Source organism: Sceloporus undulatus, chromosome 5 (assembly GCF_019175285.1).
Source record: "Sceloporus undulatus isolate JIND9_A2432 ecotype Alabama chromosome 5, SceUnd_v1.1, whole genome shotgun sequence".
Taxonomy (NCBI): domain Eukaryota; kingdom Metazoa; phylum Chordata; class Lepidosauria; order Squamata; family Phrynosomatidae; genus Sceloporus; species Sceloporus undulatus.
Window position 1 is genome coordinate 91,942,962 of NC_056526.1, and position 26,124 is coordinate 91,969,085.

Genomic DNA, 26,124 nt, shown 5'->3' on the forward strand with positions numbered 1-26,124 from the left:
ACTTTGTTCTTTGCTGTTTTCTGCCTCCCACACATACAACTATGCATGCCTATATGGTTTCATATGCATGTCTATAAGTGCCACAGAGTCTGCTTTTTAATGCATGCATGAATAACTGAAGAGCAGGTATTAGACCCTCTAATATTTTGTCCTCATATGCATGGAGAAATAATTATGGTAGTTTTTACTGATGTATGGAAGAAAATGAGTATTCCTCTTTGGTATGTCCCTCACATTTGAACATCCCAAAGTGATGCAGAGGAATTATTCTGCAGAGGAAAACACTTTTTTTTGGGTGTAACCCCCCCTTCCAGGGGTTACAAAAAGCCCACACATTTCTCTCCACAGAATAATTCCATCATAACACTTTGGGATGTTCAAATGTTGGGAGAGTATTGGGAAAGAATATTTCAGGTTGTTTAAATCCCAAGAGAAATTCTTGCCAAAAAATTTACTTGTTTTTTATTTTTTCTAATGGTGTTTTCTAGCTGTCAGGAAACCCATTTTTCCACCTGCGAACAGATAATTGTAAGTGTGTATATTTTTTTCTCTTTCAAAAAGTTTGAACTGGGGCAGCTGAGCACCGGCTCCTTAGCAGTCCCATTGTATCAGAAAATACTTGTTTCTTCTTCTAGGAACAAGTGGTTTCAACTTTCATAATAAGTTTTGTAGTAATCGAAAGCTCCTTGAGCCATGGGGCGGGGGTAGATTATCACATTCACTTTTATTACTTGGCAGAAAAATTAAAGGATGTGGTTAGATAGGGCTATACTATACACTGAAATTCATAGCACTTTAATTTTAGGAATTCAGAAGAACATTTTATAGTCACGTTCACTGTTACTCTAAAATCTTCCGTCTCTGTAGGTACTGAGGCTGAAAATAAACGTTCACATACTTCTTTCACATTGAGCGGTGGTGAGCAAATGGCACTCTGTTTTTAAAAGGCTATCAGAGAATGAGCAGTCTGTTCAGTTTTGTCCATAAATGTAATCTTTGAATGCAAGGAATGCGGCTCTGCCATGTCTCCTAACACTGTGACGCTACATCAAGCACTACAGTCCTGTTGTCACTATATAAGAGCCCTGGGAGCAAATGAACAAAGCTCTTGGGGCTACAGTGAAGCTCATTTCATCAACCATGACTGTGAAGGCTAACACATTTCAGAAAAATGAGATACCATGCAGTAATACTCACTTGCTAAGTGAGAACTTTGTACATTGTTCTGTATACTTTTAACATTTTGTTATTTATAATCAGACTCCTTTTTGTCCTTCTGTGTAAACACCAGGCCTTCAGTACTTGTGACCCACCAGTAAAGCAATGGATGTACCAAGTGTCTGCCAACCCTTTCCACTCCTCACGATCACAGTCACAGGCTGCAGAATTGAGTGGCTACTCTGGATGGTAGACTTTGTTCGTCTTCATAGATCACAAACTCTGCAGGGCTGGTTGTCATCATCTCCCCATTCAAAAATATATGGTGACTATTCATAGTGGTTTGAGTGTTGGACTATGCATTTGGGGACCAGGGTTAGAATCTCTGCTCAGCCATGGAAACCCAATGGGTGACCTTGGGCAGGTCACAGTCTCTCAGCCCCAGAGGAAGGCTCTGAACAAATCTTGCCAAGAAAACCCCATGATAGGATTGCCTAAAGTTGGGGACAACTTGAAGGCACACAACAACAACACAAGCCTATGTGCCAGCAAGATGATATTCATTAATCATGATACAACCAAGGAAACTGAGGAACTGTATAAACAAACTCATAATGAACAGTTGAGGGATCTAAATCAATGGGAATGCTCACTTTGACTTACAGATCTGTTTGAGGGCTTTTAATTAGTTTAATATAAATACATAAAAATATTGAACACTTATGTCACCTCCAATCATCTGAAGAGTGACATATATGCTATCTTTTTAATCCTTACAGCAAACCTTTTAAGTTAACACAGTGTTACCATTTTCCATCCTTCCTGAGTTTCTGGTTTGAAGTTGAAAGCTGAATTGTTTTGGTCAGATCTTTGGCTTTTATTTTATTTTTAGACTTTTAAAAGAGTGATTTGTTTTTATTTATTTGATTGGGCATCAGTTTGGGAGAGTCTTGGTGGACAGAAAGTTATTTCATAATGCTTTCATTCAAATAAAATATTCCAACATTGTACATGGAGATGGGAGGGTTGGGAAAAAAGTCAGAAATGAGGAAACTTTGATTCTCCAGATATTTTAGACTTCAAAACATAGACGCTCCAGCCACCATGGCCATTAAAAGAGATTATGGGAGTAGTAGTTCAAGACAATTGGAGGGCCAAAGGTTACACACACCAGCTCTGAGGTTACGTGGTGAGTTAATTGCAGATGCAGGTCAGAGCTTAGTGTAATAAAGTCCAGATTGGAGAGCCCTATGTGTACTGCTATGATTAGTGCCATATGCCTGCAATACATAATGGATTAAACTAGAGAGAATATGTGTGAGTATTGTGTGTAAGTGTATGCATGCACAGACATATATGCGCGCGTGCACACACACACACACACACAAAATACTGCCTTTATGGAGTTTTGGGGATTAGGTTGACTGTATTTACTTTTAAAGAGATAAATTAGAAAGCAGTCTCTGTCTTTTCTTCCACACAAAATTGAGACCTGCAGACACGCAAAAGCATGCAATAACTTGGAGGCATGTGATGATGATATCTGTGCAGTCCGTTGCTCATTTCTATTTTAGTCTCCTGGCTGGGGAAGGCATGAAGATGACAAGTCTACGAGGAAGGAAATAATGGCAAGACACCAAAACCCAGAGAGGAAGAAACTGTCCTGCAACATTGATAGCTGCTTGCATAATAGTAATAATAGTAGCACTTAGCACTGATACGGCAAATTTTAAGTGTTCCCTGAGAGTCACGTTCATTGATCTGGGTAATCCTTAAAAGAGTCTTGTGGGGCAGGCCAATAATGTTATCCTTCTGTTCTAGGAGGGGGATTATAACTGAAAAAATAGTAGCTTCTGTAAAATGATCTGCTGAACCTGTGACTAAGCTATCACCTGAACTGGCAACTATTATTTGTTTATTTAACTAGAAAGAGTTCTGTCCCACTTTCCTCCCTGAAGTCAGACATGTGAATTGTACAATCATTCAAACCCTTCAGGTACTTGTCCTAGTGTAATTACTGTATTTTTCAATAAGATAACTACATTCTGAATTATATTCATAAATACTGAGATTAGTTTCCCACCATTCTACCAATAAGGAATAAATTCATTATAGTAATGCCCTACAGATCAAGTAATTTTTTCATGTAACACAGCCATCTTTTCTTGTGACATGGCAAAAGAGAGTAAGCCTTCCTGCAAATCAAACAAAACAAAATAAAACAAAAAAGATTCTTTAACAAAGTTTTTTTAAAGGATGTTTTCTAGGACTTCAAAAGGTGACCGCCATAAATAAGATTTATTCAATTCAAAATCATTTTGTAAACACCAGCTTTCCACAGATGTTGCTGCTGTGCTGTCGGTTAAAATAAATTGCTTATCTTATCTGACCGGTTGATTGGTAGTTGTTTCTCACTGCCCCTTCTAGATTTTGACTGGATATCACTAAGTATGATCAAACTATATTGCTATTATCTCTTCTGATGTCTAGTCTCTTACTATTTTTGTCCCAGAGGATGAGCTACACTGAAATCGGATACCATTCAAATGTATCACCTTTATGAGTTGCTGGATATTTGCAGGTTCTTGAATTTCATGGAGTACCAACTCTATGAAATTGAGCCCTTGATCTTGGTTGTGTTGGCTAGAGCTGGATTGAGTTGATGGACACAATATTCTTCTTTGCAACTCAGGTTTGCCCTAAAGTTTTCCTCTGTTTATGCTGTATGTTGTGAAGTGCACAGAATAGAAGAGAAATGGTCAGATAGTGTGCCTTGGCATTTTAAAAATGAGCTTGATATGTATTTGCCACCATCCAATGGTTAATCATGCCATATGTGCAAAGCAAAGTTACTGCATTTAGTACTCAGCATATGATCTCATATCATCAGTAAATGTTGAGGTCTGAAGCACTGATAAAATCATTTGCTTTCAGGTGTTTTCTCAATACTGTGTTCAGTGTTACCTATAAATTGAGTAGAATGACCTTTAGTTTTTAGTCAGATTGACTGCATTTTTGTGGATTGAATTATATATGGACTGCAACAGTTGCACTAGAACCAACACAACAGTTTCTTATCGTTTGTGTTTTGTTAACACAGTCAAGAGTTTGATAGCTCATTTTCTTTTTCATTCTCTGTGATCAAAGCCAAAGCTTTTGTGTCAGAGTAGGGGAAAGACAGGCAGTTTACACAAATGAAATCTAATCATTTAGTAGCTTGCAAGAGCCTTGAATGATTTTTGGTCAAAGGATGTAAAATGTGTTGCTACAGGTTGCTAGCAAGGTACTGTATTTGTGAAACAAGTCAATTAGTAGCTCCCCAGTTTATTAGAAACTTAATTGTCAGGCTGTAATGGAAACTTCTGAACTGCAACAACTCATTAGAGGCAATAAAACATGCAAGGTTTTTTGTTTCTTTGGCAGAAAACCTTTAGTAGCCTCTTCTCAAATGTTTAGTGCCAAAAAAGCTTAAATCTATACCATAAACTAAGCATGGGCCTGGTAGACAGTGGGGAGGTTGCTTTGCCCTCCAGCACATTTTTTTCATCAAAAATAAGGAATGTGTACCTTGTTTTAAAGCAGGATTATCCTTTCAGTAGGCTTCAAGGATAAGGGTTACAGTTTAAAACAACATGGATGCTCACTATGTACACATTTTTAAAGTGAAGTGCAGCCTTTCTTGCCACCAAAATTCAGTGGATGGGTGGCCCATTTGGTAGTGGCATTCACAAAGACATGCAGGGATGTGCTGTTCATCCCTGCTCAAAACAAAGCATTGTTGTTAAGAGGGCAAGGGGTTTTATTTAAAAATGTTTTCTTTTATGAATTTGAGCTGATACCATTTGACAATGTGTCAAGGTTGCTACACTATACATTTTGCAAATAGATGTGTGCCACTGAATACAGAGATTTTCCTACATGGATAGTTGTGATCAGCCATAATCTCTATCCATAGCTGTGGAATGGGCTGCATGGGGCCCTCCAGATGTAGTTGCCATCAGTCCTAGCAGAATAGCCCAAGTATGCTGGTGGGAGTTGCAGTCTGATATAATCTGAAAGGTTACAAGTTGCTCACCCCTGCTCTGAGTTGTGCTCCTGAATATTATTGCTTTGCCACTTAGGATTGTATGTTATAAAGTCAGAGGAAGATACCTGGCTGATACTGTTCCTTTCTAATCTATTTCTTGCATAGACACCATTTTTAATGTGTTGCTTTGATTTGGGTCTTGGGTCGATTCCTTTCTAATCTATCTCTTGCATAGACACCATTTTTAATGTGTTACTTTGATTTGGGTCTTGGGTCGAGTTGATCTGGAACTCTTTAGTGTTTGGGCATATGTGTGTCAAAAGATTTTTTGACAGCGCCAAAGAAATATGCTCACACAAAACATTGCTGACCAACTCATTAATAATGAGACCAGACACAAGAGAACTGGGATATAAAATGGGCAACTTTTTTTAACTCAACTTATTTAAACTTATTTCTTCGAGAACTGCAAAAAACCAGGGGGGAGAACCTTGTGTAGGAACAGCTGGCAGATGGTCTGCTCCAAGACCAATTCCCCAGCTTCCAAAGGGCGAAAACACCTGTGCCCCAAGGGCAATCCATACTTTGGGTTGCTCCCCGGCCGGCATCCGGAAGGCCAACCCAAGACTCCCCCACTTAACTCGCCAGACTTAAGTGAGGGTTTAAATCTCAAGCCAGCCCCAAGGCAAGTCTCTTTCCCTTCACGTTTACTCGCAAGACCTAAACGTGATTTCCAGAGACCTAGCTTCACCCTTTAGGAGGGTGCCGAGGTGTTCACCAAAACGTCTATCTCCCCCCGCCTATGCGTGGAACCTATTTATGACCACACCCATGCCAATTGTCAAAGTCCTCAACCAACAGTGTGGGGTAGGCGAAAAACCCTTGGAAAGGGGAGAAAATTCCTACCCGGCCCCGAGGCGACCAAAATTAATTTTCACACTGATGTCGAGGCGGGAGGGTGGGCCAGCGTTTGAAGCCAAGTGAGAGGAGTTTGGGCAGGGAAGCCTCAAGCAGGCTAAACCCCGCCCCCTCCTCTCCCAACAGCCAGCAGAGCATGCTGTTTTCCTTTAACATGCTGGTCTCTAATGAGAGGCCAGCAAAATCTCCTCCCCAGCCCAAATGGTCGGGGAGAAGCATTATCTCAATGGGCTCCATAAAAGAGTTGAAGCATGTCCTGTTGTATGTGTGTGTTTGTATGTCTTTGGAGTTCGCTTAAGCAAACTCTCAAAAAAAGAAGGTAGGCAAACTGGTGCTGGATGGAGAATTAATGAAAATAAAAATGCGCAGGAACTTGAAAATGTCTTCAACAGCAAGAGCTGTATTGGAGTGTGGGGATTTCCCCCGAGGATCCCCAGCTTCTCTGTCATCAAAATGTGAGTGTGATATTTTGGGCCCAAGTAGAGAATACTGCCCACCTAAAGTTGGGTGCTGTTGCCCATTTGCTGCATTTGGCAACCTTTGGGGCCCCTCTCTTCTTTTATTTAATCCCCAGATTATATTTTTCCCCAAACAGTAGGTCATCTAAGACATATTCTGGAACCTCTTCGGGGATAAGCTGTAGTCATTAACATTCATAGTGCCGTATGTTCTCCTGTTTTCAAAAGATGCCATCTCAAAGTCCTCGAAAAGAGATCACTTTTTCTGGCACCAATTTGATGTTTGTGTTGGTTATAACAATAATATTGACTTCATTAATAAAATACCTCTCATCTCTGTCACCAAGTATGAGGCATGTAGAGTGGGAAAGAATTTTGTGTGACTTGGGAACTTCAGCCAAAGTAGTTCTTTCCTATTCCTAAGACTTGCAGAAAATGCAGACGTTGGCTCATGCATTTACACATTGGTGAGGCTTAAAGGACATATCTGAGAAATAAAGTGTACAACAGACAATCTGCATATTTTAAAATATGTGTAACCAAAATTCATATTTTTTAAAGAAAAATACAGAAACAAATTTTAGTCAGTGGGGAAATGTTATATAATTTATATGATTTGAACTAATGCACAAATTTAAAAATGTGTTCAGAGTGTAAATGAATATTTATATAGGAAGAAAGGAAGATTTCACAATCTGATGCAAAAAAAAAAAAAGGATGTAAAGAAAATTTCCGGTGGAATGGAAGAACTCAGTAACTTGGAAATAGGAAGATTTTCACATCCTTAGAGTGACAAGACTATTACAATACTTGTGCCATGTGTCAGTCTGGGGAAAACCTGTTTTTGCAATCCTATATGAAGCATTGTTTCACTATTGGCAATTTAAGTAATTTTATAAGGGAAAAATAATGAGTGCTCAGAATGTGTTTTGCTACATGAGCATTTAACAATTCTTTATTTTTCTATGGAAAGCTAGAATACTCCCTCAGTGTTATCCAGATGCAAAATATATGGGATCATTTCAGCGAGGTGCTGAGTGCGTTCTTGCTTATTGACCTCCTGTTCAGCACCTGTCTAGATCTATTCAGTGCTCTTCAGGATGAGGCTAGCCCATATAATTGTTGGAATGTCCCCAGTGGAAGATGAGCTTCATAAGCGGCAATGCTGGAATAGTGAAATTTACAGCTTTTGGCTGCAGCAGGGCTGTCTCCCAGTGCTGTCAACACCAGGGCTCATGCCATGAGCACAAAGCAGGGAGTCGACACTTTAATGAACATTATCCTAAGAGTGATCTGTTAGAATATTGCACTCATATTTTGGAGTGATTTTGCAAAATGACCTTCTCTCAAGGCTTTTGTTTCCTTGCTAGCCAAAGCTTTTGGCTTAACAATCTGAGGTCTGTGATGGTAGCTAGCTACTGGTGTTTGTGACAAACACACACACATACACACTAGCAGATAGGAACTGGAAGGTCAGGGAGAGAATTTGCTGAAATGAGAGGAGATTGTATCTTGGGAAGACACCTTACAAATATGATGTATCCAGCATGGCTTTATCTATGGACCTTAAAGGTCTCATACTCCATCAAGTCACTTCCCTCCTTTCTCCTTTACTGGTCTTTATGCCTAGAGCTACCTCCCAGTACACACCTCACCATCCACCAACTTGATTTCTCCCCAAATGCTGGCTGGGAATAATGAGAGTAGTAACCCACAGGTTGAAAATGTTGAGATCTTTCTTTCAAATCCCTCCTTGAAACATATTTATACAACATTTTAGGTACACTTTCCTAATTCTCAGTTTCCTTGAAGTATTGTAACAAAGCCTATACAGGTGTAACAGTTGCCTGCTCCAGTCTCTCTCTATCCCAGTCTCCTATACTATATTCTAGACTGTCCGTTCTTCAAGGACATTTTCCTGTACTTAGTAAGAAAAGGTAGACATTGGTGACATTACTCCTAAAAATGTCATCACCAGTCTCTGTGTAACTAGCCCACCCCTGCACCATCAACTTATATACTTTATAAATAACCCTATTTCAAACATCCTAAATTTTCCTTTACTCAAAATACTTTTCTCTGCCTCCCAAACTTCCAGTTGCTCAAAGAAGTGAGTAAAGGAAAACTGTACCTTTGTCTTCTCTCAGTCATGCTCTTGCTATGTTAACTAATAAAAATGTTTCTGTGCATACAATGCTTAGGAGTAGGCACATGGTTAAGCTGCACAAAGGCTATCTCTCGACGTCATTTCACTGTGTTAATACATTTGCAATGGCATGTCACTTGTGAACAGACATGTGGTGGCTGGCTAGTGTGCCATCATCTGTGGTGACTTTGATTTATTTGCTCTGTAAATTGGGACTGGAGCAATAATGGAAAGTGACATTAATTGTTTTAACAGAGTCCTCTTTGTCACATCCACTGCTTTTCTCTGAGGGATGTTTGATTGTTTGAAACTTTTTTTTGGGGGGGGGACTAATTGAAATTGTTATGATGAGAAAGACCAACGCCTACCCCACATTCTGACTTTGAGTTTCCATGTATTTTGGTTTCTGTTTCAAAGCGCAAATACTAAGTGTTAAGGAAGAGCACATGCCAAGGCCTCTGCAAGAGTATATATGATTAATGTGTACCTATGACATGGAAGAGGAAAAAATTTTTCAGGGAAAAGGTCTGGAGGATGATATGGAAAACAACTAAATGAATTCAGAACACAAGATACATATGCCAAAAAGTACTGGTGGCAGCTAATTGTGGAAAGGACTAATGAAGAGTTTGTTAGGTCATAGCTCTTATATATAGATTTATTTATTTATTTATGCATGTAAACAAACACATCTATACCCTACTTTTCCCCTCCCCAAGAGGAATTTGTTGGAAGAGCTGAACAAAATATATAAACAGACATAAAGTTAACAATAATCTTCTGCTCACGTTGTTTCACTAAAAGGATGAGAATGGACTGAACCCTCCTGAGTTATTTTTCGAGGCTTAGCAGAATTATTTCAACATCTTTTGAAATCCTTCAGATATTTCAGGAAAAGATGGTATGCCCAAATTAATATCAGTTTTTGCTTCAAGTGAAATCTGAATATATGAGCACTATTAATTGAGAAATCTCGTAACTCCTTCCTTAGTAAAGCTCTTTTGGTTTCTCCTGAAAAGATTAAGATTTTAAACTTGAGGATGGACCTCCAATTTTGTTTCAAATGTCACTTTTTGGCAATATTCTGATGGCAGCTTGAATACTGGAGTCCCACTTGACCATTGTATGCAACACTGCTGGAGGTTCAGTGTGGACTGAAGCCTATTCTTCCATGGACTTTTACTAGAATGAATACCACTCTAAAAGCTGTGGCAAGCATATCTGTTAAGGTATAAGGGAATTGATAGGTGCAATGATCTGATTATAAGCTTAATGTACACATAATGGAACGTCTGTAGGCCTGCTTTCCCCATCATACACTGAAAGTGTGCCAGATTGCAATCCCCATCATTCACAGCATGTAGGCTGTGGTATCTCAGGAGGATGGAAAATGATACAGCATATTTGTAAGGTGTCATCTTGGAGGAAGATGGATAGAACATGCCTGTGTGTCCCTCACTTTACACACCCTTCACTTTACTTTATGCACCTTGGATATAATGTGCATGTGATAGAATTACATGCACATGTGCAAAACATAGTGATGTGCAAAACATTACAGGAGATAGGAAGTTTCAGATTTCTTGTTATTCAATGAACTGCTTAATGATTTTTCCCTGGCTTTTCCTATACTGTATAGTCTATGTTTATGCAACAAACAGGAGGAGGATATAGAAAATGAGAGGAGTGGGGAGACTGAAGGACATATGACTTTGTTAATTGTTCATTGAAAGAATGATATGACTCTCACAAGTCTCATTTATTTGTTAAATCTTTGTTGTTAGCTAGTAAGCATAACAACACAAAAATGTCAAGGGGTAAAATTTGCATATAATTAGGGTAGTGCACATTGGATCTTTTGGGTTTGGGCCGTTAAACAACAAAATTACCAAACATTATAATTCTATATTTGTTCAATATATAGCTTGTTTGTTAAATGGTAGATTTAAATGAACAGGAATTAATTCAGTTAAGATCAATCCTTACTAACTTCTATTGAAATAATTCTTTGTTTTCAGGTTTGCACTGTGTTTCAGGTATCAGCCCTTGTCCACTCCTGGGTTGCATTAAACTGCTTAAGTGTGACATCTGCAGAGAATATGGGGACTGTTCCTTTTCCCTTCTCTTTCTGAGAATTGTATTTGGCTGCCAACACAATCTTTGCATGGACTCCACAGGGAGTTTTTCCTAGTCCTAAGTCATTAATAATTGCTGTGACAAATCTCCAAAATATAATAAGTGCTTTTATTTTTCTGCTTTCCAAATATATGTATGATAATTGGAACGTATGGCATTGAGGAATGCAAGGATATTAAATATATTTGATTTGACACAAACAAGTCCCTGGTACCGAAATAAGATATCTAGTACAAATTAACGTTGCAGCCACATCTGATTAGGAATTAATCTACTTTTTATAATTACAGCCTGAATTAGATAAACGCATACTGCAGTTGTGCGAAGCACTCAAACTACATAACTGAAAAGGACAACTTCAAAGGCAACCTGCAGAATACAGTGGGTTTTTTTTAAAAGGAAACCACAGAGTCTGTCATTAGTAATAATAAAAAACATTGATTGCTACTCTTTGAAATGCATGGAAGTAAGAAATAACGTACTGATAACTAAATTCTGGTACCATGGGTTGATGTCTAGGGGAAATAATGGTCTCAGTGTTTTTCTTCTTCTTTCTAATACAACTCTCTTAATTATCTTATTTATTGAACCTTGTTAGTTAGGATTAGGATTTTGTTAAAGGTTAAATTGCACTAAGTACAAGATGAGATGAGGATGGGAGAAAGTGAGGAAATACTGGAAGAAGAAATGGGAAAGAATAGTTGCAACTTCAAATGGGTTACTCCAAAAATGTATGGGTTGCTCCAAAAGCAACCAAGATATGTTAGTCGGAACATGGTAGTTCACTCACAAAATTAATCCAACAAAATTATATTTTATATGGCTATGTAATCATGTTACCCCATCCTGACTCACCTTTCTCTCTTTCTTTCCTCTGCTTGCATAGAAGATAGATGAAGAGAATGAAGCAAACTTGCTAGCAGTACTCACAGAGACATTGGACAGTATCCCTGTGGATGAAGATGGATTGCCTTCATTTGATGCACTGACAGATGGAGATGTGACCAACGAAAATGATACTAGCCCTTCACCAATGCCTGACGGCACCCCTCCAGTTCAGGAGGCAGAAGAGCCGTCTCTAGTAAGAATCTACATTCCTAGTGTTTAACGGGAAATGGAGGTGCCCTCTCACAATCCACTTCATGGGTATGATGTAGCCACAATAAGGTTTCATTTAGGTTGAAAACCCAAGGAGTACAAAATTGCACTTGGAAATTTGAAGGTGGGGTTGGGGACTGCCTGGATAAATATAAATGTGCGGGCTACAGAATCCTGTTGAATTGAATCTGTAGTATTGGCTGGAAATTTTTCTGATAAGTGATGCTCTCACCATTGTATTTATAAATGTATTTAGACATTTATTGAGTGCATGTTTTATTCCTGAAGTATCTTTGTAACACTGATGTAAATTTCCCTTTTAATTATTTTTACAAGATGCTTATTAATGAAGGTTGGGTTCAACTTTGACTTAGAGTTAACAGTTATTTGGCTAGCTAGTATTGCTCGATCGTATAAAGGAAATAAATTTCTTCCTATGGGGATTGATAATTGAAGGGCTCAGTACAAAATCTATTTGTTATTTCTCAGTGTGCATACACTGCCAGTCATGAAGCAAGAGGAAAACATAGACTGTGGTATTAGGACTTGCTGATATTCAGTTTGGGGAAGACAAGAGGATTCTTCACCTACCATTTTCTCTTCAGAGTGGCCTTCTTGTAAATCTAGTTTGTGATCAAGGCTCTGGATGCCAGTCAGTTTTTCAGTCAACTTAAATGCCTAACTGATACTCAGTAAAACATCATCTTAGCTTTGAAGTCATACCTGTGTTGCTGGTTTAAACAGGTTCATTAACCATCCACATTGTCCAGGGAAATAAGGAGCTGTACAAACAGCCCCTAAGGGGTGGCATACAGCCGTCCTTTTCCTGGCCGGATTGGAGCCACAGAAGCTTCAAGCCGCGGTCCCGATCCAGCTTCTAGAGGGCGTAAAAAGAGCCGCAAAAAGTGGCTCCTTTTTGCACCCTCCAAAGGGTGCAATAGCCATGGCAGGGTGGCTGTATGGTGCCCCTTCAATGCTGCATCATCTGGATGCAGCGCCAGAGTTGCGCCATGATGCCACGCACCATCTGGAACGGCATGTGGTATCATGATGCCCTGGGGGCGGAGTCAGTGTGTCCAGTATCAGGACGCTGCACACTTACTCCGCCCACAGGCCGGCACAAAGTGCCTAGGTTTGATGTATTCATAAGGAATACTTTTGAGGGCATATAGAGAATTGCCAGTGCCTATTTAAAATTATTATTTCTCTGGATTCTGTGAGAGAAACCATGACAGCCAAATTGCTGTGAGGATTGGTCCATTATACTACAAAAGTGAATGAGAAAGATGCGTGCAAGGATCACAGTTAACTGACATGTCACTTTTTTCTCCATTCAGCCGTCTAGTTAAATGTGGAGGGTTTTTTTTGTTTTGTTTTGTTTTTTGGCTAGGCATAACGAGAAATTAGAAAAGTTATATTGGATTCCAGGTTCTAGAACCATTTCAAAAAAGAAAAAAATAGTAGTGCAAAAAGTCATTTTCCAAACTTTAGGTCTATCTAAGACTTCAGAATAGCACATACTTGCTCACTTAGTAGTAGATAATTTTCTTCTGGACATTTGCAACATTTTTCCATTTGAGGAGGATTGTCTTACAAGGCCTGATTCCTGAGTTCCTGAACTAACCCAATTTGTACTCATCTGTGCCAATAAAAATTAGTAGATATGCTCTCCTGGAGTAAACATGCAGTGTGGGAGAGAGTATGACAAAAGACAGTAAAAAATATCATGGACAGAATATGCCATAAATCCAGCTCACAAGTTTTCACTGGGTCTTCTGTGAGTAGTCATCTCATACCACTGATCGCATGTGTTGACAGTTTGCATTTAGTATCATTTGCACCTGTCGAGTCCCAAAATGACATATGGTTTACCACTTCCTAGTTGGGCTAAGTAAGAGATTCACTTTTTATAAGGCCAAACTTGATTCTTGACAACTGTCTGTGTGCACTTAGAAATGTGTTCAGTTCATACGTGTGTTACATTTTAGGTATCCCACAAAACAACAACTTAGCTATATACCTTAAAATGTATGGTAAGGAGGAGCTTCTAGCTATAATAAGATAGTGCAGTATCATTGTTTACAGTAGAACCAAAGATTGGGAGGAGGAGGGTCTATCTAGTAAGAGAAAATGTAGAAAAGATGAAATGAGCTTACTTTCAGAGTCTTTTGTTGGATTTTAAGTTTTTTGATATATACCTCCACTGCAGCAGGTAAACAATGCCCCATGTGAATGAGAAAGCACACATTGTCATGCTCAAAGATGTGCCATGGCAGCATTCCAGAAATGTGTAAGAACAGATCTTAGTTTGCCATTGTCTTCAGGGAGTGATACCTTCCTTGCTGTACTCATTAATATCAAAGACTTATTGCCACCAGATATGTAGCTACTAATGAAGTAGCTACTAGTAGAAGTTCTATCATCCCATTGTATGGTCATATAGTATTTACAAGCATTCCATGAATCCATGAGCCAAAGCCCCATGTATTGCATATGAGACTAGAAGGTATAATTTGATTTTATATTTATTATGAACATATCAAGATTCTAAAGCAGTTTATGAACACAACAGCATCAAAAACCTGATATTCTCCAGACATATTAGCTAACAATTGCCATCTTCCTTCCTTCTCCTTTCCACAAGCTAGGGATGAAAAGAAGTGTAGACCAGCACATCTGAAAGGTGGCATTTATGGGGGAATTGTTCAGTGGTCTGGTGGAAATGGCTGTGGTTAAAGAGCTCTGAAAGTCTGAGAAGCTATGCATGAAAAAAGTGACTACATAGACTTTCCCCAAACTAACATTACAAAACCTTTTTCTGCTGCCAGAGGACTCTTTTTATCTCCTAGTCATAATGGATTTGAGGAATTCAGTATCTTATAGCTGTGACTATAAAGATAACTTGTAACATGCATTTCCCAAATTATTTTACCAGCAACCAAGAAAATTATATTATTTGCTTTGCCTGGCCTAAAAACTAGATCATCTTGGATGTTGTTTACTTTGTGCTGCTGTTTGTTCTTCTTAATTACTGTGGATAGGATTCAGACTCAAACATGCTTAGAGCAGATTTAATGTAGTCAGTCATGACTTCCATCAGTCATTATTAATTTTGATTAACTTCTGCTTTGACTAAGTCTGGAACCAACCCTGCCTATTTGTAGGTTTTCTGTATCTCTGCACTATAATCTCCAGTATTGTAAGAAAACGTTGTTTTATGCTAGATTTCTTGCCAGCATTGTTCAACCATGAACTACTCTAATGTGGGCCATCTCTGACATAAGACATAGTTCCAGGGCTAGCTATAGTTTCTGTAAGCAGTATCCATCGTGGTAGTTCTTTGGTGCAGTTCCTTCTCTGACATTCTCACAAAGGGGGGGGGGCATTAAAACAATAGCTAGTAATTTCACTTGTTAGACTATGCATGTAAGACTGTTAAAAATGTGAGTATACCTCTGGAGTTTTAAAGAATCAGGTTAAACAGTGAGACCCCATGTGTATCACTAGTTTTGCCTCACAAGAATATGCCAGGTGGCAGGAGGACAGTATGAAAAACTATTAATCCCTTTCCCTTTCCACTTACACTTATTCTTACAAGGAGGAAGGGTCATTCTCTTTAAGATGCCATAGTCTGTTAGAGTGATTTGTTTGGGGACTGATGTTGGCAGTGTGGGAGGGGGAAGAATAGCAAAAAATGTATGGGCCTTTTCTCCCCACTTCTTTCTCTGTCATCTTCTCCCCTCTCTCCACCACCCACTTTGTCCTCCATCCCTCTTTCTTCTTGTGTCATGGAATGCTAGGAGAAGGATAACTCGTTCTCTGATGATTGCTTGCACAGGGTATTTGAAAATTGAGGGCTACAAGGTACCCAGCCATTCCTTATATTATCCTTCCCCTCTTGGTTTCATTTGTGTTTTCTCTGTTCTGCTGATGATGATAAAGGAGAGGCTGTGCATCCCTTCATAAATGTCCATGAAATAAAGTGTATAGTTGTGTGCCTATGTGTACATGACAAAAAATGCTTGTGACCTTATGAATTTAAAAGTCTTTACTTATGCCCTTGGGCACAGTCTCCATTTAAGATTAGTTGTGAGGTCCCCAGGTAAAACAGGTTTCCTTCTGCTGTTATTTGTAAACTCGTAGATGAAATGCAGCAAAGCTTTGGGAGGAGAAAAAAACCCTAACCAACCACCATCCTTTTCTGGCCTAAGGTAACTACTAATATATCATTTTCCAGTGTGTAAAATGGTTCTGCGAGCCTTATGTTGCTCATCTTTTTGACAACTTTGTGAAGTAGGCTTTTTATCTTTCTTGTTCTAAAGGAGCTGAGGCTCAACGCACAGGACCATTTTCCACATTGCAGAACTCCTGTGTAGCTCAAAACTCTTGACAAGTCATGTGAAAATTCAGCATCAAAGCCAGGATACAAACACAAACCTCGTCTTATAAAACACATAAAAATTTATAAGACAAATGTAAAGAGCTGCCACCATTTGTTGGAATAGGACTCTAAGAAATCAGATTGAGAAGCATGGGTTGCTCACCTCTGCATTTATCTGCATAAGAATGAAAAGGGTGCAAAATAATTGGGGAAGAGGGAATAAAAAATCCTAAACAGACATTCACACATGAAAGTTTCATAAGATAAAACATCTAGTGGCCTGCTGCTGGATGACATAGTGATTCACAAACCTCTCCAAATAAGGAACTCATTAGTCAACTTTTACAAATCAAACTAATTACCTAACAAATTTACATATACATTTCTTCATTTCTGCTATCTGGGAAGCCATGTTGGCCTTTAGCTTCTTGAAGTAGATATTGGATGTACAGCTGGCACAAAGCTGTTTCTTAGGTTATATGTGTGAACTTCCATGTCTTTGCTATATGGCACCTTCAGTACCTAGTAAACAATAGAAGAAGGGAATGGATGTAGAGGCAGCATTAAAAGGAGAGCAGTATGCAGCTGCTTCAGATGTAAGTGCTCAGAATCAGTAACAATATGGGGAAAAAGTGGGTTTTGAGATGGAATTTAGAGTTCCAAGCACATAGGGCAGAAAGGGGAATGCAGTAGAGCACAAGGACCTTGATAGGAAGCGAGAGCGTAAGGAGTAAAAGAGAGGAGTCTTATTACCAGAGGAGCAAGAATTGGTAGAAGACTGCCAGAGAGGCATGAAAAGGGGTGAGATAGTGGAAGACCAGAGGGAAGCAGATTGTAGTAACCTAGGTAATGAGTGACCAGGTTTTTGCTGAAAGTGCAGAAAAGATCTATATTTCTGAACATTTCAAAGGAAGAAGTATCCAGAGCTAGGGAACTTACATGTTAGAATAGTTAGTTGCAGTCCTAAGGCTACCAAAGCAGTTACTATTATAGTAGCATTTTTTTTGGAAAAAGGTATACCATTTTATGTTATTAAAATAATTAAAATACCTATGGTTTCATTAGTTTTAAAAAGGAAAATGATTGGAATGTTGTGAGCTCTACCCACAGGTACAAACCCCAACCCAGCGCAGACCAGAAAACTATAACTGTGTGGCAGGACAAATGCCAAATAGGTAATGAAAGCAACTAGTACATATGGCGACCATAAGGCAAACTTATCATGGGTTTTCTTGGCATGGAATTCCCTGCATGAATGTTATGTAGAGCAGGGTTCAGAAGCCACAGAGAACAAAGTAGTGTTTGAAGCAGCCTGCAGTGACTTAGCCGTGAGGCTTTCACAGATAAATTGAAGTTTTGAGTTCTCTTTTGAGGAGCTGGATGGGCTGTTTGAGCAGATACGCTCCTCCCAGTAGACAAAGGAAAGTTACCTTGGTCGTTCTTCTCCCACCCGTCCATACAGGTATTTAGGAATATACAGTGGAATATTAGTTTATGACTCCCACTCTAACTGGAAAGGATGCCCTGAAACAAGAGATGTGTTTCCTTTTTCAGAAGGGTTTGTTTCCACTCTTAGTTTTTCTGTAGTACTAGAATTGGCGCAAAGGAAGTTATGCTGAATAAGAGTGGCCTATTTTGTACAAGCCTCTATGGGAGAACAGAATTGCCTCCACCTACTCTCTAGGTCTGACTGTCCTGTCTCTGGGCCTGCATAATGTCCATGATGTTTTAATAGGGATTGTTTCGGCCAGTCAAATTCAGTCAGAAAAGCTAAAGCACAGAATGAACTGGTTAGGAACAACAAAAAGGGCTTTTTGGGCATGTCCGCAGCAAAAGGAAGAGGAAGGAAACGGTAGAGCCACTGCGTGGAGAAGACAGAGAAAAGGCAGAATTATCAACACCTTCTTTGCTTCAGTCTTCTCAGAAAAAGCAAAGGGTGCTCAACCTGAGGATAATGGAACAGAGGACAGAATAGGGGAATTTCAGCACAGAATAAGTAAATATATAGTACAGGAATACCTGGTTAACCTAAATGAATATAAGTCTCCAGGACCAGATGAACTACATTCAAGGGTATTAAAAGAACTGGCAAATGTAATATCGGAGCCATTGGCAATAATCTTTGAGACCTCCTGGAGAACAAGAGAAGTCCCAGTAGACTGGAGGAGGGCAAACGTTGTCCCCATCTTCAAAAAAAGGAGGGGGGGGGAAGGATCCCAACAATTATCATCCAGTTAGTCTGACATCTGTACCAGGAAAGATTCTAGAGCAGACCATTAAACCAAGAGTCTCTGAACATCTGGAAAGTAATGCCATAATCACAAAAAGTCAACACAGGTTTCAGAGAAACAAGTCATGCCAGACAAATCTAATCTCTTTTTTTGATAAAATTACCAGCTTGTAAAATGAAGGGATGCTGTGGATATAGTATATCTTGATTTCAGTAAGGCATTTGACAGGGTTCCCCATGACATTCTTGCAAACAAGCTTGTAGAATGTGGGCTAGACAAAGTAACTGTTAAATGGATTTGTAATTGGTTGACTGGCTGAACCCAAAGAGTGCTCAATAATGGCTCCTTTTCATCCTGGAGAGAAGTGACCAGTGGGTTCCCACAAGGCTCTGTCCTGGGAGTGCTATTCAACATCTTTATCAATGACTTAGATGACAGAATTGGGAGCATACTTATCAAATTTGCAGATGACACCAAACTAGGAGTAGCTAATACCCCTGAGGACAGGATCAAAATTCAAAATGACCTTAATAGATTAGAAAGCTGGGCCAAAGCTAATAAAATGAATTTCAACATGGAGAAATGTAAGGTACTGTACTTAGGACGGAAAAATGAAATGCACAGATACAGGATGGGGGACACCTGGCTGAATGAGACTACATGTAAAAGAGATATTGGAGTCCAAGTAGACCACAAGTTGAACATGAGTCAGCAGTGTAATGGGGCAGCTAACAAGGCCAGTGCAATTTTAGGCTGCATCAATAGAAGTATAGTGTCTAGATCAAGGGAAGTAATAGTGCCACTCTGCTCTGGTCAGGCCCCACCTGGAATACTGTGTCCAGTTCTGGGCACCACAATTTAAAAAGGACATTGAGAAACTGGAGCATATCCAAAGATGGGCGATTAAAATGGCGAAGGGTCTGGAAACCATGTTCTATGAGGAACAACTTTGGGAGCTGGGGATGTTTAGACTGGGGAAGAGAAGGTTAAGAGGTGATAATTAATTAATTAATTAATTAATAATTTGTTTTATTTATATACCGCTATTCCAAAGATCATAGCAGTGAACAGCAAGTAAGCTTATTAGCAAGTAAGCTAATTATGATATGACAGCCCTGTTTAAATATTTGACGGGATGTCATATTGAGGAGGGAGCAAGCTTGTTTTCTGCTGCTCCAAATACTAGGACCAGGAGCAATGGATGCAAGCTACAGGAAAAGAGATTCCATCTCAACATTAGGAGGAACTTCCCGACAGTAAGGGCTGTTCGACAGTGGAACACACTCCCTCGGAATGTAATGGAGTCTCCTTCCTTAAAGGTTTTTAAACAGAGGCTGGATGCTTTGATTTAGATTTCCTACATGGCAGGGGGTTGGACTGGATGGCCCTTGCAGTCTCTTCCAACTCTATGATTCTATGATTCAAATCTTGTAAAAGCCTAAAACTGAATATTTTCTAAATTTTACCTGGGTTAAAACTTTGGCAAATTGGACTTTGTCCACATAGGCAAAATGTATACTCACATGTGGACGTGCAACAGGCCTGCAACATGCAACAGACCTGGCAAGTGTGGCACATTCCTGCTTTCCCATTGTGTGTTGGCCCGTATATGTGTAGACATGTCGATTTTTGTCCAAACAGGACCTGTTAAATTAATATTCTCATAAAAGAAAATCTAAGGACCTGAGATACATAATTCCATTTCTCTTTCTCCCTAACTTTTCCCCTTCCCTACATCCCAAACCTTTCCCTTTTGTTATGCCTGCAGCTTAAGAAGCTCCTGTTGGCACCAGCTAACATCCAGCTAAATTACAATGAATGCAGTGGCCTCAGCACACACAACCATGCAAATGCCAATCACAGGATCAGAACAAGCCCTGTGGTGGTTAAGGTACAGAGTTAATCTATGTGCTAATATAAATATGATTTGAAAGATCATTTTGGGAGGGGCAATGCTTTCAGTCACAAAGTATGGCCTAGGCCATATACTTACCAGAACAGTCCATCATTAGTAATCTGTGCCCCAGTCTTCTACCACTCCCCTGAAGTATCATCATCTAATGCTCTGTGCAGAGGTCCTTCGGACAGTGGCTCAACTTAATGTTGGGCTATTGTACATGTGTGTCTTCACACAAAACATCACTGTTAAATGCATGACTAGGGAAGGAAAAAGATGGTTGCCTACTTCATTACCTGGACTGAATTAATGCTGCCCAGTAGGAATCTCAACTGTCCCAGGATCTTGGGGGTGCTGAATTTATTTGCCTGGTATCTTTGGTATACAGGTGGCAGGAAATACGCCAAACAAAAAGAAAAGTTGCTTTCATTTCTTTTAATGTTCTGAATAATTCATGTTATGCCTATCCCCCAGCAGAATTAACAGGCTTCTTTACAGTCTATTACTTTTTTTATGTGGAGAATAGTAGACATTGCCATTAAAATATTATCCATGGCCTGATGTGTTGACACCCAATTCCAGGCGGCCACTTCACTTGTAGCATAACTTAGAAAAAGATTATGCTGGAACCTTAGCGGAAGGTCTGTGGCAGCCATTAATTGCCTCAAATGTTGGCAGTGGTGTAATTCTGTTAGCAGGCTGTATTAAACAATGTTTGTCTTGCCATTGACTGTAACCGAAAACAGAGCATTTAGGGGTACTTAAGAGAGTTGTGAGCACTGGGCTTGAGCAATCAGCAGCAAATTAAGGTTTAAACCAGCTTATCCCCCCCCCCCCCACCAGACCCCGTTCATAATAAAGGCATTGTAGTGTCTTGTTAGTTTTATGTTGCTGAGTACGAACACTGAAATGTAAGAGAAATGAAATAAAAAGCTGTATAAATGTCATTTAGGAATTTTAAATGTAATTTTCTTTCCTTGTTCTGCAAACAATTATTCACAGCTCATAGATCTAGTACCCTTAGACCCAACACTTGCTTGAAAATCTCATCTATTCAGAAAACCTATATCCATTCTGATAAGGTTCAGTTCACTAATTTCAGCTTCCTTTTTCTTCTGCTCCCTGCCCCTCCTTTCCCTTTTTTTATTGTGACTTGCATCTTAAGACTGAGAATTCATGGAGCAATAAGACAAAGAACATTTGTCAACCACAAAAGCCGCAAAGGCGTCCCTGCTCTGAGCTTCTCAAGTATCTGACTACCAATGAAGACCCTCCACAGACCAAACCAACAGAGAACAGGAACAACAGCAGAGACAAATGCACCTCTAAAAAGAAGGCGCTTTTGCACTCTCAGACGCATCATTTGCAAGGTAAGCTTATGTCAACAGATAGTATTTAGGCAACCATTTTATTAGCAACGAATGTTCATTCCCATTTTCTATGAACATGGGAAGGGAACAGAGCAGAAGCAGAGTGGGGGGGAACAACAATAAATCAAGGAAGGCTTAAGATGCTAAAATAGGTTTTCTAGATGTATAGATCACTAATTTAGAGGAGTCGAGGAGTGTTACCTAATCCTCTCTGGTTTTTAAACATAAGGTCTGTCTTGACATTGGTCCATATATTATTTATTTATTTATTTATTTGTTTGTTTATTTGTTTGTTTGTTATTTGAGCTTCAGGGATCTGAAGGTGGCTCAATCACACTTTATCCCCACTATAACTCTGTGAGGTAGGCCAGGTTTAAAAAAGTGATTCACCATGTACATGTTACCTTGACTAGTATGGCCGATCTCTTTTCATGTCCCATGTTTGCCCATAGCTGAGTTGAATGGATGAGCAATAAGACTTCTTGATCCATAATGCATTTCCTTGACCACCTTATTGACTGTAGTTCTTTCTCCAGCACATAAAGTATGCTTGAAAAATTAAGCACTAATGTTTAGTCAACCAGTCTTATCACATATAAACATTTTCTGTATTGAGTAGATGAAAGACAATAATAAAAACAGATGCTCAGACCAACACGCAAGGCGAAACAGCCATGGTGAAGTGGAGGGTTAACTGGATTCCAACAGAGCAAAACTACTGATATGCTACTAGGAAATAATTGCTATTCTGGACAAGTTGGGCAGGACAGTTCATCAGGGAGCCTCTCTGCTTTTTATCGGGCTGAAATGAAGACATTGTTAACTTGCAGTGTATTCCTTAAGAGACAATAAAAACAGCTTTCTTGCAGCCTTTGAATAGGCAATAAACATGTCAGTCCTATTATATCTTTAAAAAAGCACCCCTGATCTTATTGTTTTATTTTCTAAACAGTATGAAGTGCAAGAACTGTCCTGACCTCTTTCGGTCACTTAGAAAAAATTCTTTATGGCCAAATAAACATCTTTAATGATATTTAGTATTCTCCAGTGGTATCAAGAAGCATGTTATACTATGGCTGTACTATGTATGGCTGACTCCTAGGGCATGATTGCAAGAATGTAAAGACCTGCCCCCGCCACACACCCACACATGGTAAAAACATAAACTTCCACAGTGAGGGTTTGTGGGGTTTGGAGTTGTTTTTTAAAGATAACTGCTACTTTGAAAAGCTTACCTTCTTCCTCATCAGCCAAAGGGGAGAAACCTGGTCTCAGTTACATCAGCAAACTTCTGGAGCCATAGCATCAGTGAACAAGAGAAATTGGATTGTGGCTTGTAGCTTTTAGGAACAAACTCTGTAACCAACCAATGTAAATTGCATTTTATTTCCCTCCCTGGCTGTCTTACTCCCCCATACTGCAATGCTACCTGAGTCAGCCTAGGAGTACAGTGGACCCTTGCCTTACGCGGGGATCCGTTCCAGACTTCCCCGCCCCGCATAAGGCAAATTCCGCCTATGCTCAAGCCCCATTCATTTGAATGGGGCTTGTGTGTGGTGGCATGGGAGCATGTGGGACACCACAGGCGTGTGCCCCATTCATTTGGATGGAACGTGCTGCCCCTTGCGCCCTGCGGCTTGAGCGCGTATGCTCAAGTCCGCATAAAAGCGCCCGCGTTTAACATGGGCGCACTGTGGTTCCTTCATACCTGACTGCAGAATGAGAAAGAAGCAGAATTTGAAAAGTTACTTTGTTGTACTACCACTCACAGAATTCCACATCCAGCATGGCCAGTAGTCCAGTTATTTTGTGTTTTGAGTTCTCTTGCCATCCTAGGAATTTGACTAGCATTTGCCATCTTGATCTTGCCTACTGTATAATCAGCAGTTACATCTGGAGGGGTGCAGGAACAACTAAATGGAGCATTTTATTTTATTTTTGTCAACAGTACACCACAGTATAGAACTATAATGTTCAACTTTTAAAAATTGTAACAAGCTCTCGACTTGCCAACCCCAAATTTAGTCAAATCATCTCTCTTAGAGGGCATCACAGAAGGTGAAGAATCCAGGAAACAACTCTTCTGCTCCCCCCCCCCCCCCCCCCAGTAATTCAAGCACTGTTTGTTTCATCATTTCAGAGAGTTGATTTATGGGAAAGACCTCCACCCCACTCCCCATCCCACGCAATCCTACTTTCTTTAGTTCCAGCATTGACTGAATCAATAGTTCTAATTCTATCTCTTTATTGAAGACTGGTTGACTAAACGTTGGTGCTTAATTTTTCAAGCATACTTTATGTGCTGGAGAAAGAACTAAAGTCAATAAGGTGGTCAAGGAACTGCATTATGGATCAAGAAGTCTTATTGCTCATAATGGATAATAAGGGAACACTGATTTAGAAAAGTTTGTATGTGGTATCTATTTCCTTTATCCTGAAGGCATACATAACAAAACAAAGAGATTGATTTGTTCAGACAAAACTTTCTGATTCTTTAGGCAGAATTTTGAATTCTAATTTTTATTATGGAGCTGTTATGTGTGTTCTGTAGTAAGTGGTGGGATGTTTTAATTTTTTAATCTTTTGTTTAAATTATGTTTTAAGCATGTTTTTGATAATGTTGAAGCTTAATTCCTTTGTACATTGTGTAAATTAATGTTTTAGTAGCACCTTTTTTGGATTATTGTAAGGCATCTTGAATCCCATTTTTGGGAGAAAGACGGGATATATATTCATTCAATCAATGAATGACATTGAACATGTACTTTGTTGTATAAAATAGCATTTTATAATGTATTCCAACATTAGCCAAGTAATGGCTCTGAACTGTTTCAGACCATTTTAAGCACATTGAATATGAATACTGGTATATAAAATGGTATAACAATGCATTTTAAAGTTCCACTAATGTGAGGCAGGCAACCTTCAGCCATACAGATGCAGGTGAACTACTATTCTCCTCGTATCTCACCATTGCCCAGACCAGCTAGAGTTGATGTGAGTTATACACTTCAGCAACACAGGTTCCCCAGCTCTCCTGTCTAAGTTCAAATAGGATGTGAACTCTGACAATAAAGTTAAAGTATTGAGACCTGGCAGAAGATGGTTATCACAATTTTTTTCTGTAGTTTGATAAAACAACACAGAAGATGGCTATCACAATTGATTCCTAAGACCATCACACAGAAATAACTATGGCGGGTTCTAGACCACCGCTTTGAGGCGGTCTGCTGCCGCTGCCGCTTGCTCCACGCGGGAGCCGCAGCAACCATACCGCGTGGCTCCCGCTCAGAGCAAAAAAGAAGCTCCAAAATGGAGCTTCTTTCCGCAGCGCACTGATGACGTCGCGAAGCGCCAAGGGCGCATTCGTGACGTCATTAGCGCCGCGCGACGTTTGGACGCTCAGCGTTCGATACGTCAATATGGCGCCGGCCATGTAGAAGGGCCGGCGCCATATTGTACGGACACAGTCCGTATTAGACTCAGGGGCGTCTAGAAGAGATGCCCCTTTTTTAAAATGGGACGTCCTGCGGACGTCCCAACTGCCGGTGTGTAACCGGCCGATGCAAAAGATTTTGACTTTTACACTTACATGCACTGTTGCTCAAGTTGTTCATGATGTTGCTCATCAACTCTGTTGGTCAGAGTTTTAGCATGGAGATGTTAACCACAGTTAAACCATCTGCCATGCTTTCACCCCCCCACTTCCTAAATAATTTGCAAGTATTTGGATCATATTTGGATGGGTCTTGGCCTCACAGAAACAACCTATTTTCCTTGCACTGTATATAAACTGTATATTGTACAAGTAAAATCAACTGAATATTCATAGAGTTCTGTTGTTTGTAGTTATATTGCTGCTGTCATATCCAAGTAAAACATGAACTGTAGTCTAAATTAAATATGAAGGGAACACATTTTCACAATGTTATCTGCATTTTGGTAGTTTGGTAGGTTCTTTGGGTCTATATTGTACAGGCACAGAAGTTGACATAAATCAGTCTACAATTAAGGATGTTTATATATATATAAAATTTATTCGGTCATTGACCAGCAAGTACAAATAACAATCAAATCACAAAAGCCATAAATAAGCTTGCTTATAAAAACTTCTAAATTGTACTAACTAAGGATGTTTTGTTTTTAATCTGTAATACATGTGTGGTGCTGGAACGACACCTAATGGGCTAAACTATGGTTTATACTGGTATAGCTTTCAGAACTTCCTTTGCCCTTCCTTCCTGGATGTAGGCTCCATGCTGATTTCTGCAGGGAACATGGAGTACTGCAGTGGGGAAGGAGCG

The 26,124-nt window shown here is 39.6% G+C and overlaps 1 protein-coding gene across 4 annotated transcripts in view; it reads left to right on the top strand.

The window, feature by feature from the left end:
* Positions 1-26,124, top strand: part of PPARGC1A (PPARG coactivator 1 alpha) — a 96,078-nt gene that overhangs the window by 48,936 nt on the left and 21,018 nt on the right. For all 4 annotated transcript variants that reach the window (XM_042467987.1, XM_042467988.1, XM_042467986.1 and 1 more), the window contains 3 exons: positions 11,730-11,924; positions 20,322-20,444; positions 21,616-21,820. In XM_042467987.1, coding sequence (XP_042323921.1) covers positions 11,730-11,924; positions 20,322-20,444; positions 21,616-21,820 — 523 coding nt within the window. The remainder of the gene's footprint in view (positions 1-11,729; positions 11,925-20,321; positions 20,445-21,615; positions 21,821-26,124) is intronic.